Here is a 16,485-nt window from a genome sequence, read left to right on the forward strand (position 1 = left end):
ATAAAATACTTCGGAATCAATCTCACAAATGAGGTGAAAGACCTCTACCATGAGAACTACAGAACACTAAAGAAAGAAATTAAAGAAAACCTTAGAAGATGGAAAGATCTCCCATGTTCTTGGATAGGAAGAATTAATATTGTCAAAATGACCATACTACCAAAAGTGCTATACAGATTCAATGCAATTCCAATTAAAATCCTAATGATGTACATTACAGAAATAGGGCAAGAAATTATGAAATTCATCTGAAAGAATAAAAAACCCAGAATAGCTTAAGCAATCCTTGACAGAAAGAGTGAAGCAGGGGGTATCGCAATACCAGATCTTCAACTCTACTACAAAGCAATAGTAACAAAAATGGCATGGTATTGGTACCAAAATAGAAAGGTGGATCAATGGTACAGAATAGAGGACACGGACACAAACCCAAATAAATACAATTTTCTCATACTAGACAAAGGGGTCAAAAACATACAATGGAGAAAAGATAGCCTCTTCAACAAATGGTGCTGAGAGAATTGGAAATCCATATGCAACAGAATGAAACTATACCCATATCTCTCACCATGCACGAAACTAAACTCAAAATGGATTAAGGATCTCGGAATCAGACCAGAGACCTTGCATCTTATAGAAGAAAAAGTAGGCCCAGAGCTTCAACATGTCGGCTTAGGACCAGACTTCCTCAACAGGACTCCCATAGCACAAGAAATAAAAGCAAGAATTAATAACTGGGATAGATTCAAACTAAAAAGCTTGCTCTCAGCAAAGGAAACTATCAGCAATGCGAAGAAAGAGCCTACAGAGTGGGAGAAAATCTTTGCCAATCATACTTTAGATAGAGCACTAATCTCCAGAATCTATAAAGAACTCAAAAAACTCTACACCAAGAATGCAAATAATCCAATCAACAAATGGGCTAAGGAAATGAATAGACACTTCACAGAAGAAGATCTACAAGCAATCAACAAACATATGGAAAAATGTTCAACATCTCTAGTGATAAGAGAAATGCAAATCAAAACCACCCTAAGATTCCATCTCACCCCAATTAGAATGGCGATTATCAAGAATACAAGCAACAACAAGTGTTGGCAAGGATGTGGGGAGAAAGGTACACTCATACATTGCTGGTGGGGCTGCAAATTAGTGCAGCCACTCTGGAAAGCAGTGTGGAGATTCCTTAGAAAACTTGGAATGGAACCACCATTTGACCCAGCTATCCCACTCCTTGGCCTATACCCAAAGGACTTAAAAACAGCATATTACAGAGATACAGCCACATCAATGTTCATAGCTGCTCAGTTCACAATAGCCAGATTGTGGAACCAACCTAGATGTCCTTCAATTGATGAATGGATAAAGAAATGTGGTATATATATATATACAATGGAATATTACTCAGCCATAAAGAAAGATAAAATTATGGCATTTGCAGGCAAATGGATGAAACTGGAGAATATCATGCTAAGTGAGATAAGCCAATCTCAAAAAACCAAAAGACGAATGATATCGCTAATAAGTGGATGATGACACATAATGGGGGGTGGGAGGGGTTAGTGTTAGGGTTAGGGTTAGGGTTAGGAATAGGGTTAGGGGGGCAAGAATGGAGGGGGGAAGGACTGTATGGAGGGAAGGGAGTGGTGGGAGGGGGGGGGAAGGGAAAATAATAACAGAATGAATCAAACAACATTACCCTATGTAAATTTATGATTACACAAATGGTATGACTTTATGCCATGTACAAACAGAGAAACAACATGTATCCCATTTGTTTACAAAAAAAAAAAAAAGCAGAGTTAAAGAAGGCAGCAAAGAAAGGGTGGTCTTCTCCCAACTCCCCCAAAACTGCAGTGTGGAGAGAGCTACCTCCCATATGGGAGAGAAAAGGGGAATTAAATCAAGACCTTATGCATGAACCCAGCATCAAGCCTTGCCAGGTTGGACCCCAGTCCTAGGCAGAGCACTTTGACCTCTACCTACTGGAACAGCGTTATCCAGTCTGTAAAGCGACTCCTTCCATCATCCTCCATGAACCTTTCACAGCAATGTAGGAAACAAGATTCTACCCACGTAGAATCTCAGAATAAATACCACCAGAAGACTTTGTTGTAGAGCTCAGTACCTGGCACACTGCAGAGAGAACCAGCAAGAGCCAGAAACAAAAGGCCCTATATGTAGGCCAGAGCACAAAGATGAAATTTAAGAACAGCACTGACATCAGGTTGAGATCTACATGCTTGTGAGGCAAATTTAAGTTTTGCCAGACTTAGAGTGGGTCAGGCACACAGCAAACAAGGCTGTCTGGGCTGTGAGAGTCAACTGTGACCCAGCTTAGCACCAGTCTTAATGGACAAAGGACTTTTTCACCATCTGTCTTTTTTTCTTTTTTTTTTTTTTTCACCATCTGTCTTCTAATCTTGCTGTGTTAGTCACCTTTTCAACACTGTGACCCAAGGACCTGGAAATAACAACTTAGAGGAGGAAAAGTATTTGGGGGTCATAGTTTCAGAGGTCTTAGTCCATGGATGACTGACTCCATAGCTTTGGGCCCAAGGTGAGACAGAACATCAGGATGGAAGAACATGGTAGAGGAAAGCAGCTCAGAACATGGTAAACAGGAAACAGAGAGTTCTGTTCACCAGGGACAAAATATAAATCCAATGGCTTACCCCTAGTTACATATCTCCTCCGTACCTTATCTGCATACAGTTATTACCCAGTTACTCCATATTAGTGGGTTAATCCACTGATAGGTTATATTCTCATAATGCACTCAATTCACTTCTGAAGAATCTTGCATTGTCTCATACATGAGTTTTTTGGTGGCATCACATATCCAAACCTTAACAAACATGCAATGGAGAAGAAAAATCTTTTCAATAAATCATGCTCAGAACATTGTTCAATCACATGCAGAACACTGAAACTAGCCCTCTATCTCTCAACAGCTATGAAAATCAACTCAAAATGAATAAATAACATAAATCAAGGACCCAAAAACCATGAAAGTTCCAGAAGACAGAAAGAAAATTCTTCAGAATATTGAAACGGGCAAGAATTTTTTGGAGATTTGAAGAGCACAAATTGAAAATATAAATAGTCAAATTAGATTACACTGAACTAAACCTCCTGCTCTCAGGGAAAAACATCATCAAGACCCAACACAAAGAAAGGAAGAAAATATTTGCCATGTATATACTAAACAAAGGTCAATGTCCCAAAGACATAGGATACTCCAAATAATACTTAAAAACCAAAATAGCCCCAAAAATATAATAGACAATAGACCAAAATCAACATTTATCAAAAGAAGATACACAAATGAAGATCAGATGGCAGAAAAAAATGGTAGACATCAGGAAGCACATGGGGGAAAGGGAAACTTGCACTCTGTTGGTGGGAATGTCAATTAGCACACCCATTATGGAAAACCGTGGAGGTTCCTCAAAAAGTTAGTGATCCCTCTACCACATGATCCAGCAATCATATGGCTAGGTTGGTATTCAAAAAACTGAAATTAGTATTTGGGCAACAACGCATCTGTGCTCCTGTGTTCACGGCATCATTACTTACAGCAGTCACCAAGGGAGGCAGCCTAAGCATCCATCCCCTGGTGAATGTGCAGAAAAAAACGTGCATATGCACAATGGATGGTGTTTAACCTCAAAAGGAATGAAATCCTGACCTCTCTGACAACTTGAATGAAACTGGAGACACTTAGGTTGTTTGAAATAAACCTGGCACATAAAGTCAAGTGCCACATTTTTTCACACATGTGTGGCATGTTAAAAAGTTATTCTTATAAAAGTTTAGAGTAGACTGGTGGTTACCAGTGGCCAGGAAGAAGGGTAGGTGTTGGCACTGAGGAAATACTGATCTCTGTGCGCTAAATTACAATTAGATAAGCTGAAGAATTTTTGTTGTGCTATTTTATAGTAGGGATGGTGTAGGTAGCAGTTTACTGTAGGTTTCAAAAACCAGAAGAAAGAATTTTGAACATTTTCAGTTCATAGAAATGATGTGTTAAAGAGGATGAACTTTCTTCAACTGATTTAAACATTACCCAATCATATGCATATAGAAACATCACCTAGTGCTTCATTATTTTGTATTATTTTATGTGTGAGTTAAGATGAATTTAACTTTAATAAAATTGTTTAAAAACTTGTGGGTCTGGCAAAAAGGAGACATTTTGAGTACTGGAATTCAATATATGTACCACAAACAATCTCACACATATATGGTTTATTGACTTCCAAAATGATTTTGAAAAAGATCAAAGCTACAGGAATCAAATTTTCTGATTGCAAATAAGTTACAAAGCTGCAGTAACTAAGAATTTTGGAAATGGCTTAAAGACAGAGGTAGACTAAAGCAACAAAATGGAGTGTCCAGAAGCAACACCATCTTATATGGTCAACTGATTTTCAAATGGGTGCAGAGAACACATAATGGAGAAAGAATGGTCAGTTAAATCAAGACTGGAGGTTGGCTATAATCTAAAAGGATATAACTCCAAAGTCAAGCAAAAGAAACAAAATCATACAAGTATCACCACATGTAACTTAAAATCCTCTGCAAAGCAAAGGATAATGATCAGCAAAGTGAAAGGCAAGCTACAAAACAGGAGAAAATCTTCAGGAATATATATCTAAAATGGAACTAATATTGAAGTACTTTCGATAGTAAAGAACAATTTAATTTATAAATAGACTGAGGACTTTATTATGAAAAGAAGTAAACAGCAAAAGCTCATTCCTGCAGCACATGCTCAATAGGATCGCTATAATTTCTCTCATCTTTTGTGAACTTAGAACTTCATCAAAAAACAAAAACCTAAGATATTTTGTTTTCCAAGTACTATTTATTTGGATTAATAGAAGTAGATTTATATAATTTTAGAAGTTGATCCTGTAATATTCAATCTCTAACATTCATACTTATTTACTCGTTATAACACTGAATCCTTTGAAGGTTTGTTAATAATTGATGCACTTATTATTATGAAGGACCCATTTAGTTACCTCTCCCCCTTCTTCACTTCCTTCTGTTCCTCCTTAACTCTTTTCCATTTCTATGTATTTTTCTACTATGCATATTTCTTAAAACAGGATTTATGGCAAAGGTAGCTTTGTTTCTTTTCTACTTTGAATTAGCTTGATTTCTATATTCATATCTGGCATGTATTGAAACAGTTCCTTTTAAAGATAACTGTGTTGTGCTTAATGTAAGATTCAGACTCTTAATAATTTCAAAGCAGAAAACAAGACTGTGTTTAAAACAGATCTCTTGAAATTTTTATTTAGTATAATCAAGATTTCATCTCTATTTTTGAGCATCTCCTCTTTCCTCCAAACTCTTAGCCCTTGGTAATCACCATTCCAATACTAATTCCATAAGTTTGATTATTTTCCATATTTAATGTAAGGGAGAGCATGGGGAATTGTCTTTCTGTGAGTCGATTTTTTCATACAGCACAACAATGTTCACCAGTTTCATCCATGTGCATAGTGCAGGTTATCATTCTTAAGGGTAATTAATATTCCACATTGTGTTTATGCCACATTTTACAAATTTATTAATCTAGAAATAGTATTAAATGTTTCCCCATATCTCATCTATTTCAAATTATGCTACAAAAAACAAGAGGGTACAGGCATTTATTTGAGATCCTAATTTCAAATCTGCACAAAACTCAAAAGAGAGTTTGCTACATCCTGTCATAAATAAATAAATATTGAATACAAATAGTCCCTGACAATTCATGGACAAACTCCAGGCCTTTCATTAAGTTCTCAAATGCTTTAGGGATAATCTACTAGTTGCTTGGCATCTCCTGAGGGAGAGTCTCAAATGATGAAAAAAATCCATAAATCGTCCTCAATAATGCAATGTTAGGAACACATGAGAGAATCAAGAGGGAGGCTTCAGTGCAGGTAACAAAGATGGAAGGTTTTGTATGTGTTAGCAGGAGCTACTGAAGTAGATACATTTTGCTGTGACATTGTAATCTTTTGCAAGTGACCATTTCTCTTTCAGTTTCTGAGTTTTCTTCAGCTCCTTAATACCTCAGTAGCAATAGAACCTCTCTCTGTTTCCTTCATCTTTTTGGAATATTGACACCTGAGAAGTTAAAAGCTCATAAGTGTGTACACAAGGTGTGGGCTTATAAAATAATTTAATTGTGCATACATTCAATTTAATATGTAAAAGCAATAAAAAAAAACCAAAACCTGAGGATGATATGTAAATTAAAAGACCACAAAATGGCAAAAAATTGAAACAACAGAGATTAATAACCACATTTTTATTTCCTCCCAAATATTTAGGCATTTAGTGGCTCTAGGCTCTCTTATGACCCTAAGATAATTTAATATTTAAAATTATGTAATTAAATACATGTGATTTATTCCAGATCTCTTACTAAGAGATTGGAGTTACTGCTTCACATTGAGATATAAAAAGCATTTTTTCAATATCAGGAGACCTGGTTTTATAAAAAGAGCAAAATTTTCCACATTTTGCAGTGAGATCTTACTAATTTTTTCTCAGAGCATAAGATTAAAAGGAAAATTGAATATTTGGTAAAGATGAGTAAACTGTGAAAAGCAGTTTGGTTCTTTTCATGGAACCTCAAAACTGTTGAACATAAAACTTTCTTTATTTTTCACTTTTTATTGACAATTACAGGTATACACATGTATGGACATAAAATGGCATTATGACTTTTCAATATAATGTGAAATGTTTCAACTAAGCTAATAATAATACTTTTCTTTATCTTATAAGATTATTAATTAATATTTATTTTATTCATGTTGTGTTGTAGTATTTCATGATTGCTAACCAAACCAAAACAGAAAAAATAAATTACATGGTTCAATCTATTTCCTATTCTTTTATTGAAGGTTTTTCTCTAACAAAATGAGGGAGTTTATTATTTTAATTAAGGGTAAGATATCAGCAGCCACAACTATATAAGAAATATTATATTTGAGCTAAGTGTAAATTACATGTAGACAGTTTTATTTAGACCATTGTAAAATTGTTAGTTTGTATTTCTTGTAAAAAGTGCCTGTCACTAAAATTTGCACTGCACAGTTGGTCATTTCCCTTTCCCTTCTTTATGAAGGAAAAAAAATGCTTCTTCACAGCTTTTACATCAGTCTAAAGATGTACCTGCCAAACACCTGCTATTATGCCACCCCTTGTAATTTCCGGGTTATTAGAAAAGTTTAGATACATTTTATTTTGTGATGCACACATACACCTGTAAGTGTGATACATTATATTGGAAGAAATTATTTTAGTTTAAATGTACAGAGCACTATAAAACACATCCAAATATCTTTATTTCATCTTTATTATAGTTTATTTTGTCTACATGGTGTTATATGTCACAAAAAATTGTACAATATAGAACATTTTAAAATTTATTTTAAAAATATTTGAACATTTTTTCTGTAAAGTATCTAAATGAGATTATATGTCCTCATTGTACAACATCAATGAAATATCTCTTTTTCCACATTTGTTCATATTTTCCTAATATTCCCTTATGTTATAGCACAATAAAGTGAATCTAATTTGTTACACACAAGTAAGCATATTTCATTTAAAATAAAAATATCACAGGGGATGAATAATATGTTGTTAATTTCTATTATGATAGTATATGTTAATTTATTTTTATAATAGTTGTTTTGATTAGAAGATAATTAATCCAAAACAATTGCACATTGTCTATTCATACATCTTTCTAGTATCAACCAGCTGAGTTAATAGGTGGACCTCTTCCACCATTTATTTCAAGAAAATTATTCAGTAACTTTTAATGTAGGGAGTTGTATACAATCTTATAATTTCTCTTTAGGAATCCTTCCTGTGTAACTGTAGTGCATTATCTGATATTATTTCATGCAATTTTAAATGTGACTGTGTAATTAAGTACATGAAAATAAAAACTTAAAAACAAAAAAACCTATAATTGTACTTTTATCTAATACCAAAAAAATTAACAAAATTTAAATTATTTTCCTACTTGCTTTACATATCTATCTATATACATCTGTACATCTCTCTATGCATCAGGGTTTCTCATCCTTGGAAGAAGGTAAGTGATGCAAATATCGTTTGGGCTGCACATCGAAGAGAGTTGAATGTTTAGCAACTTAACTGGCCTCTAATTGGTAAATGTCAGTGGCAATTGACTTCCAGGTTGGGACAACCCAAATATGATTAAACAATGAATAGGATTCTATTGTGAGTAAAATCACCGTAGATTAGAACTATTGATAATTTATTTCTATGTATTTGTACATGTACCTATGCATATGAATTCAAGTTTATTACTTTGGAAAGCCTGAATATATCTTAGGTATACCAGCCTTCCATAATAAAAGTTTCTCAAGTAATAATATTTGCAATCCATTGATTGCACTGATGCTGTATCTGAAACAGGTTGTTTAATAAACTTGGATGGAGAAACACAATCTCACAGTGGTGCATGAATTCATTCTGAAGGGCATCACGTCACGCCCTGAGCTGCAGACTCCACTGTTTGGGCTGTTCCTCATCATCTACCTGGTTTCAGTGCTGGGCAACCTGGGCATGATCATCCTCACCAAGGTGGACTCCAGGCTACAAACACCCATGTACTTTTTTCTTAGAAACCTTGCTTTCACTGATTTTGGATATTCTACATCTGTGGGCCCCAAAATGTTGGTCAATTTTGTTGCAGATCAAAATACAATTTCCTTTTATTTTTGTGCTACCCAGCTGGCTTTCTTTCTCTTCTTCATTGGAAGTGAACTTTTTATTCTGTCTGCAATGGCCTACGATCGCTATGTGGCCATCTGTAACCCTCTCCTCTACACTGTCGTCATGTCGAACAGGTTATGTCAGTTGCTAGTGGCAATCCCCTATCTCTATTGTACATTTATGTCACCGACAGTCACTATAAAGATTTTTAGTTTATCCTTCTGTGGCTACAATGTCATTAATCATTTCTACTGTGACTGTATGCCTTTGTTATCTTTGCTATGTTCAGATACTCATGATGTTGAACTAATAATTATGAGCTTTGCAGCTTTTGATCTGCTTTCCTCTCTTCTGATCGTCCTGGTGTCCTACCTGCTCATCCTCATAGCCATTCTCAGGATGAAGTCAGCTGAGGGCAGGCACAAGGCTTTCTCCACCTGCGGATCCCACTTGACTGTGGTCACTGTGTTCTATGGGACTTTGATATTTATGTATGTGCAGCCCAAGTCCAGTCACTCCTTGGACACTGATAAAGTGGCTTCCATATTTTACACTCTGATCATCCCCATGTTGAATCCCTTGATCTACAGTTTGAGGAATAAAGACGTAAAGTATGCTCTACAAAACACATGGAAAAGGATATGAAGTGTCATCTCTTAAAGGGCATAGAATACGAATTGCATGAATATGGTTTGACTGTGAAACAGGTCTGTCTTCCCATGTTTATCATGTTCGGCAAACAACATATATTTAAAAAATTACCTTTATTGTAGTCAACGGTAAAATTTCTAAACGCTTAAAGTACATTAGTGAGCAGAACAGCAAGATCTGCTTTTCTGAATGGGGAAAGATGAATTGAAAAAATATTAAATAAACTGTATGATAAAGTAGAATGAATTTAGGGTTTAAAGTCTACACAGGGAGTTGTCAGAGTTTGATGCTGTACTGAAATGAGAAAAAAATATTACCTGTGGAAAAAGATTTTTTTTTTTTTTTATAGTCACAACTATTGTAATAAACTTCCAATGACAGTGCATGTGTTTGTGTGTTTCTCTTTTTGTGCAAGCATAACCTTTCTGCTCTAGGTTTCATACAGATCTATGGGTTGTGTTAAAATCAAACTGCATGTGTCATCAGGAGCTCACTGTAGCACAGTGATTTAAATGACTGAGTCAGATGCCAGTACTCAGCGGCCCTCTTCTACCTGGGGTTCTAGGCTCCAGTTTTTCCTCATCAGTGGCCTTTCTTTCATGTACGAGCTCAAAAGAGCCTATTTACCTAACCTAACTTACTATTCAGAAAATCAGAGGTTCAGTGCTGCTAATACAATTCCATCTAATCTGGTCCTTTATAGACACTGATGAATACATATTTAAGAGATAATATTGTTTTTACTATAAGCTTCCAACACTTTCATTTTTCTTTTAAATTTTTCTCACTATATTTGTCTAATAAATGGTTACTTGTCCTCACCTTTCCAAAAGAACAGAATAATTTTTGTCTAAAACGCAGCCTATATTTTACGTTTTCTTGTCCATGTCTCATGTTGTGTGATGAAGCAAGTCTCTTGCTCCTCGTTCAGTGAATGCTTTCCCTACTATTTGGTCCCAAAGAGAGTGTCCGGTCTTTTCATTAGTATTCGTTCTTTGCATAGATTTGATAACATGACTTGAAAGAATCAAATACAGACAAACCATGACTTGAGCTGATCTGTGTTTGTAGGGAGAGTGTACTGTGGCTGTGTCAACACAAATGCTTTTTTTGTTGCTTTGGCACATTTCATGTAAAAGCCTCCCCAAACTTATTCATGCTTTCTTTCTTATTTTTTTTTTTTCATTTAACATTCATGGAATTTTATTTGCATCATATCTAGATTGATCTGTTTCCTTTTTACACTCGCAAGTAAAATATTTATCTATGTATCTAAGCATATGCATAAAAATAATTAATTGGAAAAGTAAAAGCATACAAATATTTTTCATGTGGATATAAACATTACTACAGAGGGTACATGTTTTATTTTTTGTTCCCTGTGAAAGCTTAATATACCTAGTTGTTAGCTATGCATTTACTCACATATGCATATATAAAGTTCTGGGATTGGCTAGAAATTGGGGTTGGATAGAAGTCAGATAAAATGTTAATATGGTTTGGTAAAGGACACAAGATTGTAATAGCTTTAAAATTTTTTTTATTAATTTTTATTAGCTATTTTTTGTTATATCAAATTAACTTCATGGAAAATATTTGACTTTTATAATAGATGAAGGTAAGAGCTTCTAATATATAAATTTAAAAATATCAATAAACATAACTCAATATAGCATTTCTAAAATAATTTCATGGAGCTTATATAGTCCTCAAATGATAAAACCACAAAATAATGGGTTAATATTTAATATTTGATACATGTTTTCATTTTCACAGTGGCTCTCTTTTACATCATTATATGGATTTAAAAGTTATTTCAGGAAATTTTTCATGGAATATAAAAAAAATCTGACTTATGATTTTATTGTTTGCAAAAATAATTTGTGTGAATGTATTTTCATATTTTATGGAGTAACTTCAAAACACATTTAGAAAAAGAAAAAATTCAAAGAAATCTTGGTGATGCTAAGTGTTTATAAAATGTTTTCTGAGGGCTGGGGCTATAGCTCAGCTGGAAGAGTGCTTGCCTCACAAGAACAAGGCCCTGGGTTCAATCCCCAGCAGCCCCCCCCCCAAAAAAAAAAAAGAAAAAGAAAAAAATAGAAAGGAAAAACTTTCTGTGGTTGCCAGTGATGTAAGTAGTGTGATTTTTCACTTGCACTGGCATGAGGAGAAAATCATGGTAAGGAGGATGTCAATCATGAAATCTGTGTTAAAAAAAACTCACCTTTTCTGCCCCAAATCCCTGCTGAACTGGAGAATTCTAATACATATTTAGAGAAAAAAGAGCAAACATTATCTGAAAAATCTTCCAGAAATGTAAAGAGAAGCTGTACTTTCTAACATTTTTGTGAAAAGTCCCTGATATTAAAGGTATCACAGGTGTAAAACTCTAAACCGAAGGTTAACTGCTGAATACAGAGCACTATGCACAGTTTTATATCATATCTTAATATGATAAAAAATATCACATGAAACTCCTATAATACAGTTTAATTGTCTCAACATTCAAAAACACAATGCCGTTCACCATACCTACCAACTAAAAAAGAAAGCATGTAATGACATCTCGTTTACTTCCAATTCTCCTCCATTTTTTTATTAATAATTTTCATTATAATTATAATGGTAGAGCCATTTTTTTTCTCAAGCGCAGATTTCATTCTTTAATTCCACAGAAAAATCTCTTCAGAAGACAGAATTCCATCAAATGATATTTCTCTAAGTTTAGATTTTTAGAAGTTTATATAATACCTCAAATTTATATAAGAAGAGAATCTTTTACCCATCACAAATCCTACCATAATTTCTGTTTTTAAATCACAGACTGTCTTTACCACTAATCAAATTTCCTTATTCAAATATCAAAGTTAAATCAGGGTGATAGTTACACATTATCTGTGCATTTCTTAGGTTTGTGAACAAGGACTGTCCCTGTGCATGTGTGTGTGCTTGTGTTTATATGTGTGTCTAAGCAGATGTGTGTGGGTGAATGTGTGGGTATGACTCAGCATTAGAATGTCCCTTGTTGAGCACAATGGTGCATGCCTGGTGAATCGGAAGGCTGAGGCAGAAGAATCGCAAGTTCAAAGCCAACCTCAGCAAAAGAGAGGCACTAATTAACTCAGTGAGACCCTGTCTCTAAATAACATACAAAAGAGGGCCCAGTGGTTGAGTATCCCTGAGTTCAATCTCTGGTACCTCACTCCCACCCCCTCAAAAAACTGAAAATCACAAAGTTTGATACATTTAGTTGTTAATGTTTCTAATGTCCATACAATGAAAATAATCATAAATAAAATAAAAAAGCCACAGACTGCAGAAAATACATGCAAATGTGTACATACACAATTAATTAGTTGGTAGATCTAAAATCCATAGAACAAAGAAAAATTATATATACAGAAAATATAATACTTCAATAAAATGAAAAAAGATGAATGAAAATTTATATAAAGTGCTATTACAAGCTCATTACTGATAAAAGTTTAAAAGTACATGGCTACCAAATAATAGCAATGAGTTGGAGTAAAGGCAATATTCCCACTCAATCACTGAGTCTAAGAAGTTGTCCTCTCTTTGGGAAACATCTCACAAAAATCTAATAAGTTTAGATATACTGCAAAATCAAAGAACAATTTTTGTTTATGGAGGAGTTAACATGGATTCGTCCAAAACATACCTAAGTAAAAAAAAAAAAAATTGCCAAATAAAACTGTCACCATTTAAAATATTAATTTAATGTATCTGCAAAACTATATGGCATATTATTCATGAGAACATACATATACGTTACCAATGGCTACAACCACATGAATGAAAAACTGTTAGATAGGGGTTACTTCTGGTAAAGGAGGTAAATTGTTAGTATCAAGACAGGGATTAAAAAGAAAGAGGAAAGGGTGCATAAAGACTGGATAATAAAAATATACTTTTTTACATTTTTATTAGTTATATTTATACATAATAATAGTGTGGGTTCGTTTTCACGTATTTATTAATGCATGTAACAATTTGCCTCATTCCGAGTCCAGAATTTCCTCTTCCCCTTCTTTCTTCCTGTCCCTTAATCCCGTTTCTCTACTCTGCTGTGCTTCCTTCCATTTATTTATTTATTTTAATTAGTACATTATAATCATACAGAAAAGTGGGATTCTTTGCAATATATTCACACATTAATATAACATCATTTGGTGAATTTCATTCTATGTTTTTTTTCATTTTTCCTCCTCCTCAATTCCCTTCCTCTACACTACTGAATTTCCTCATGTTTGCTTATTTATTGTTTTTTTAAATTGGTTCTCTATAGTTAAACATAAATTGGAATTCATTGTGATATACTCATGCATGCACATAACATAATTTGGTCAATTTCATTCTGCAGTTCCTCCACTTTCTCACCCCCCTCCCTCTCTCTTATTTCCCTTACTTTAATTCACTGTTCTCCTTTCTATTTTCATGAAATTCCCCTCCCCTTTCCAATTTATTATTTCTCTCTAGCTTTTGCAAATAAGAGAAAACTATTGACCTTGGACTTTCTGAGTCTGGTTAATTTCATTTGGCATGAAAAATTATTAAGTTTCAAGTAAAACAAATTTAACTAATTTAAATAAGTGAAGTCATTTTTTCTTATATAAAATTCATTATAAAACAGTATGACTTAATACAAGAAAATATGTGGCTCTATTGTTAATAATTTACAGAGGAATTTAAGAATATCAATTAGGTAACTTATATGTTCAAAGTTGAGAAGATAAAGATGGCAGGTGAGAAAAGATGTTCCTGTCATCCTCTTCCCAAAGTTACATAAATTACAATAGCTCTTCATGCAGCAAATTACCTACATGGTAGCTAAGGAAGCCAGGGGAGTGACCACTGAGCCTAATTTTGTTATAATATCCAGAAAATTGAAAAAGGAGAAGAAGAAAGAGTGTCACTAAGTTCTGACAGCACAACTATCTCAAGCTTGTGTTTGTACAAAGGAGCCTACAGGTCTGCTCAGCACCAGGCACAGACCAGTGCCTCAGAGGGATACACAGGTATTATAGCCAACTTCAGTGCCAGCTGAGTCCTGAGCCTTGATGCACTCCTGAGATTGTGCAGGTCCTTGTAACTGTGAAACTCAGGCAAGTCCCAACATAACATCAGTCATGGAGGTCAAGGGACTGCCTTCACCAAAACTATTTTAACCTTTGGGCAGCATAACTTGGAGCAAGACTCCATTTGCTCATAGTAGGACAGTGTACTCAGCACAGGATTCAGCTTGGAACTTCTTACTAGGCTGGTGAAACTGAAAGCTGATCAGAACTTAACAGCTTCCAAACTCAGGCCTGTCTGAGAATGGAGCCCAAAACAATTCTATTGTTTATCAGAGAAAGACAGTTCTAAATTATTTTTTTAATTTATTTTTTTATTTTTTTATTGTAAACAAATGGGATACATATTGTTTCTCTGGTTGTACATGAAGTAAAGGCATACCATTTGTGTAATCATACATTTACATAGGGTAATGGTGTTTGATTCATTCTGTTATTTTTTTCTCCCCCCCACACCTCCCACCCCTCTTTTCCCTCTATGTAGTCCCTCCTTCCTCCATTCTTACCCCCCTCCTACCCCCATTAAGTGTCATCATCCACTTATCAACAAGATCATTCATCCTTTGGTTTTTTGAGATTGGCTTATCTCACTTGGCATGATATTCTCCAATTTCATCCATTTGCCTGCAAATGCCATAATTTTATCTTTCTTTATAGCTGAGTAATATTCCATTGCATATATATACCATAGTTTCTTTATCCATTCATCCACTGAAGGGCATCTAGGTTGGTTCCACAATCTGGCTATTGTGAATTGACCAGCTATGAACAATTGATGTGGCTACATCTCTGTAGTATGCTGATTTTAAGTCCTTTGGGTATAGGCCAAGGAGTGGGATAGCTGGGTCAAATGGTGGTTCCATTCCAAGCTTTCTGAGGAATCTCCACATTGCTTTCAAGAGTGGCTGCAGTAATTTGCAACCCCACCAGCAATGTATGAGTGTACCTTTTTCCCCACATCCTCACCAACACCTATTGTTGCTTGTATTCTTGATAATTGCCATTCTAATTGGAGTGAGATGGAATCTTAGAGTAGTTTTGATTTGCATTTCTCTTATTACTAGAGATGTAGAACATTTTTTCATGTGTTTATTGATTGCTTGTAAATCTTCTTTTGTGAAGTGTCTGTTCATTTCCTTAGCCCATTTGTTGATTGGGTTATTTGTATTCTTGGTGTAGAGTTTTTTGAGTTCTTTATATATTCTGGAAATTAGTGCTCTATCTGAAGTATGAGTGGCAAAGATTTTCTCCCACTCTGTAGGCTCTCTCTTTGCATTCCTAATAGTTTCCTTTGCTGAGAGAAAGCTTTTTAGTTTGAATCTATCCCAGTCATTGATTCTTGCTTTTATTTCTTTTGCTATGGGAGATCTGTTAAGGAAATCTGATCCTAAGCGAACATGTTGAAGATTTAGACCTATTTTTCCTTTTATAAGATGCAAGGTCTCTGGTCTGATTCTGAGGTCCTTGATCCATTTTGAGTTGATTTTTGTGCATGGTGAGAGATAGGGGTTTAGTTTCATTCTGCTGCATATGGATTTCCAGTTTTCCCAGCACCATTTGTTGAAGAGGCTAAATTTTCTCCATTGCATACTTTTGGCACCTTTGTCTAGTATGAGAAAATAAATACAGTTCCAAATTATTTAATTCATGACAGCTCTAATGTGTCTGGTTTCAGTAAACTTGGGCCATGAGAGAACATCTCATCAATACACAGTGCAGATCATTGTAGGACTTGGTTTTCCCTCAGTGCTGTGATGATTTTGGTGAGTTCTGGACTAAGGGTGCAATATAGCTTTGTGTCAAAAGAGCAATAGCTGACTTGAGGAAACCTGAAGTTGGGTTGCCACCTACTTGTGAGGCACTGGAAGGAAATATAGCCTCAATCACAGTTGGCACACTGCTTAGAATCCTAGAAAAACAAACACAGACAAGCCTAATTTATGAAGCTAGAATACATATTTTTCCCCCATAT

At 34.7% G+C, this 16,485-nt stretch overlaps 1 protein-coding gene across 1 annotated transcript; it reads left to right on the forward strand.

Annotated features, from left to right (window-relative positions):
* Positions 1–8,484: 8,484 nt before the first annotated feature.
* On the forward strand, positions 8,485–9,411 carry LOC124975058 (olfactory receptor 8K3-like). The gene has a single exon (XM_047537939.1). The coding sequence runs from the start codon at positions 8,485–8,487 to the stop codon at positions 9,409–9,411; it is 927 nt and encodes a 308-aa protein (XP_047393895.1).
* The last annotated feature ends 7,074 nt before the right edge of the window (positions 9,412–16,485 follow it).

Source organism: Sciurus carolinensis, unplaced genomic scaffold, assembly GCF_902686445.1.
Source record: "Sciurus carolinensis unplaced genomic scaffold, mSciCar1.2, whole genome shotgun sequence".
In the NCBI taxonomy this organism is placed as follows: Eukaryota; Metazoa; Chordata; class Mammalia; order Rodentia; family Sciuridae; genus Sciurus; species Sciurus carolinensis.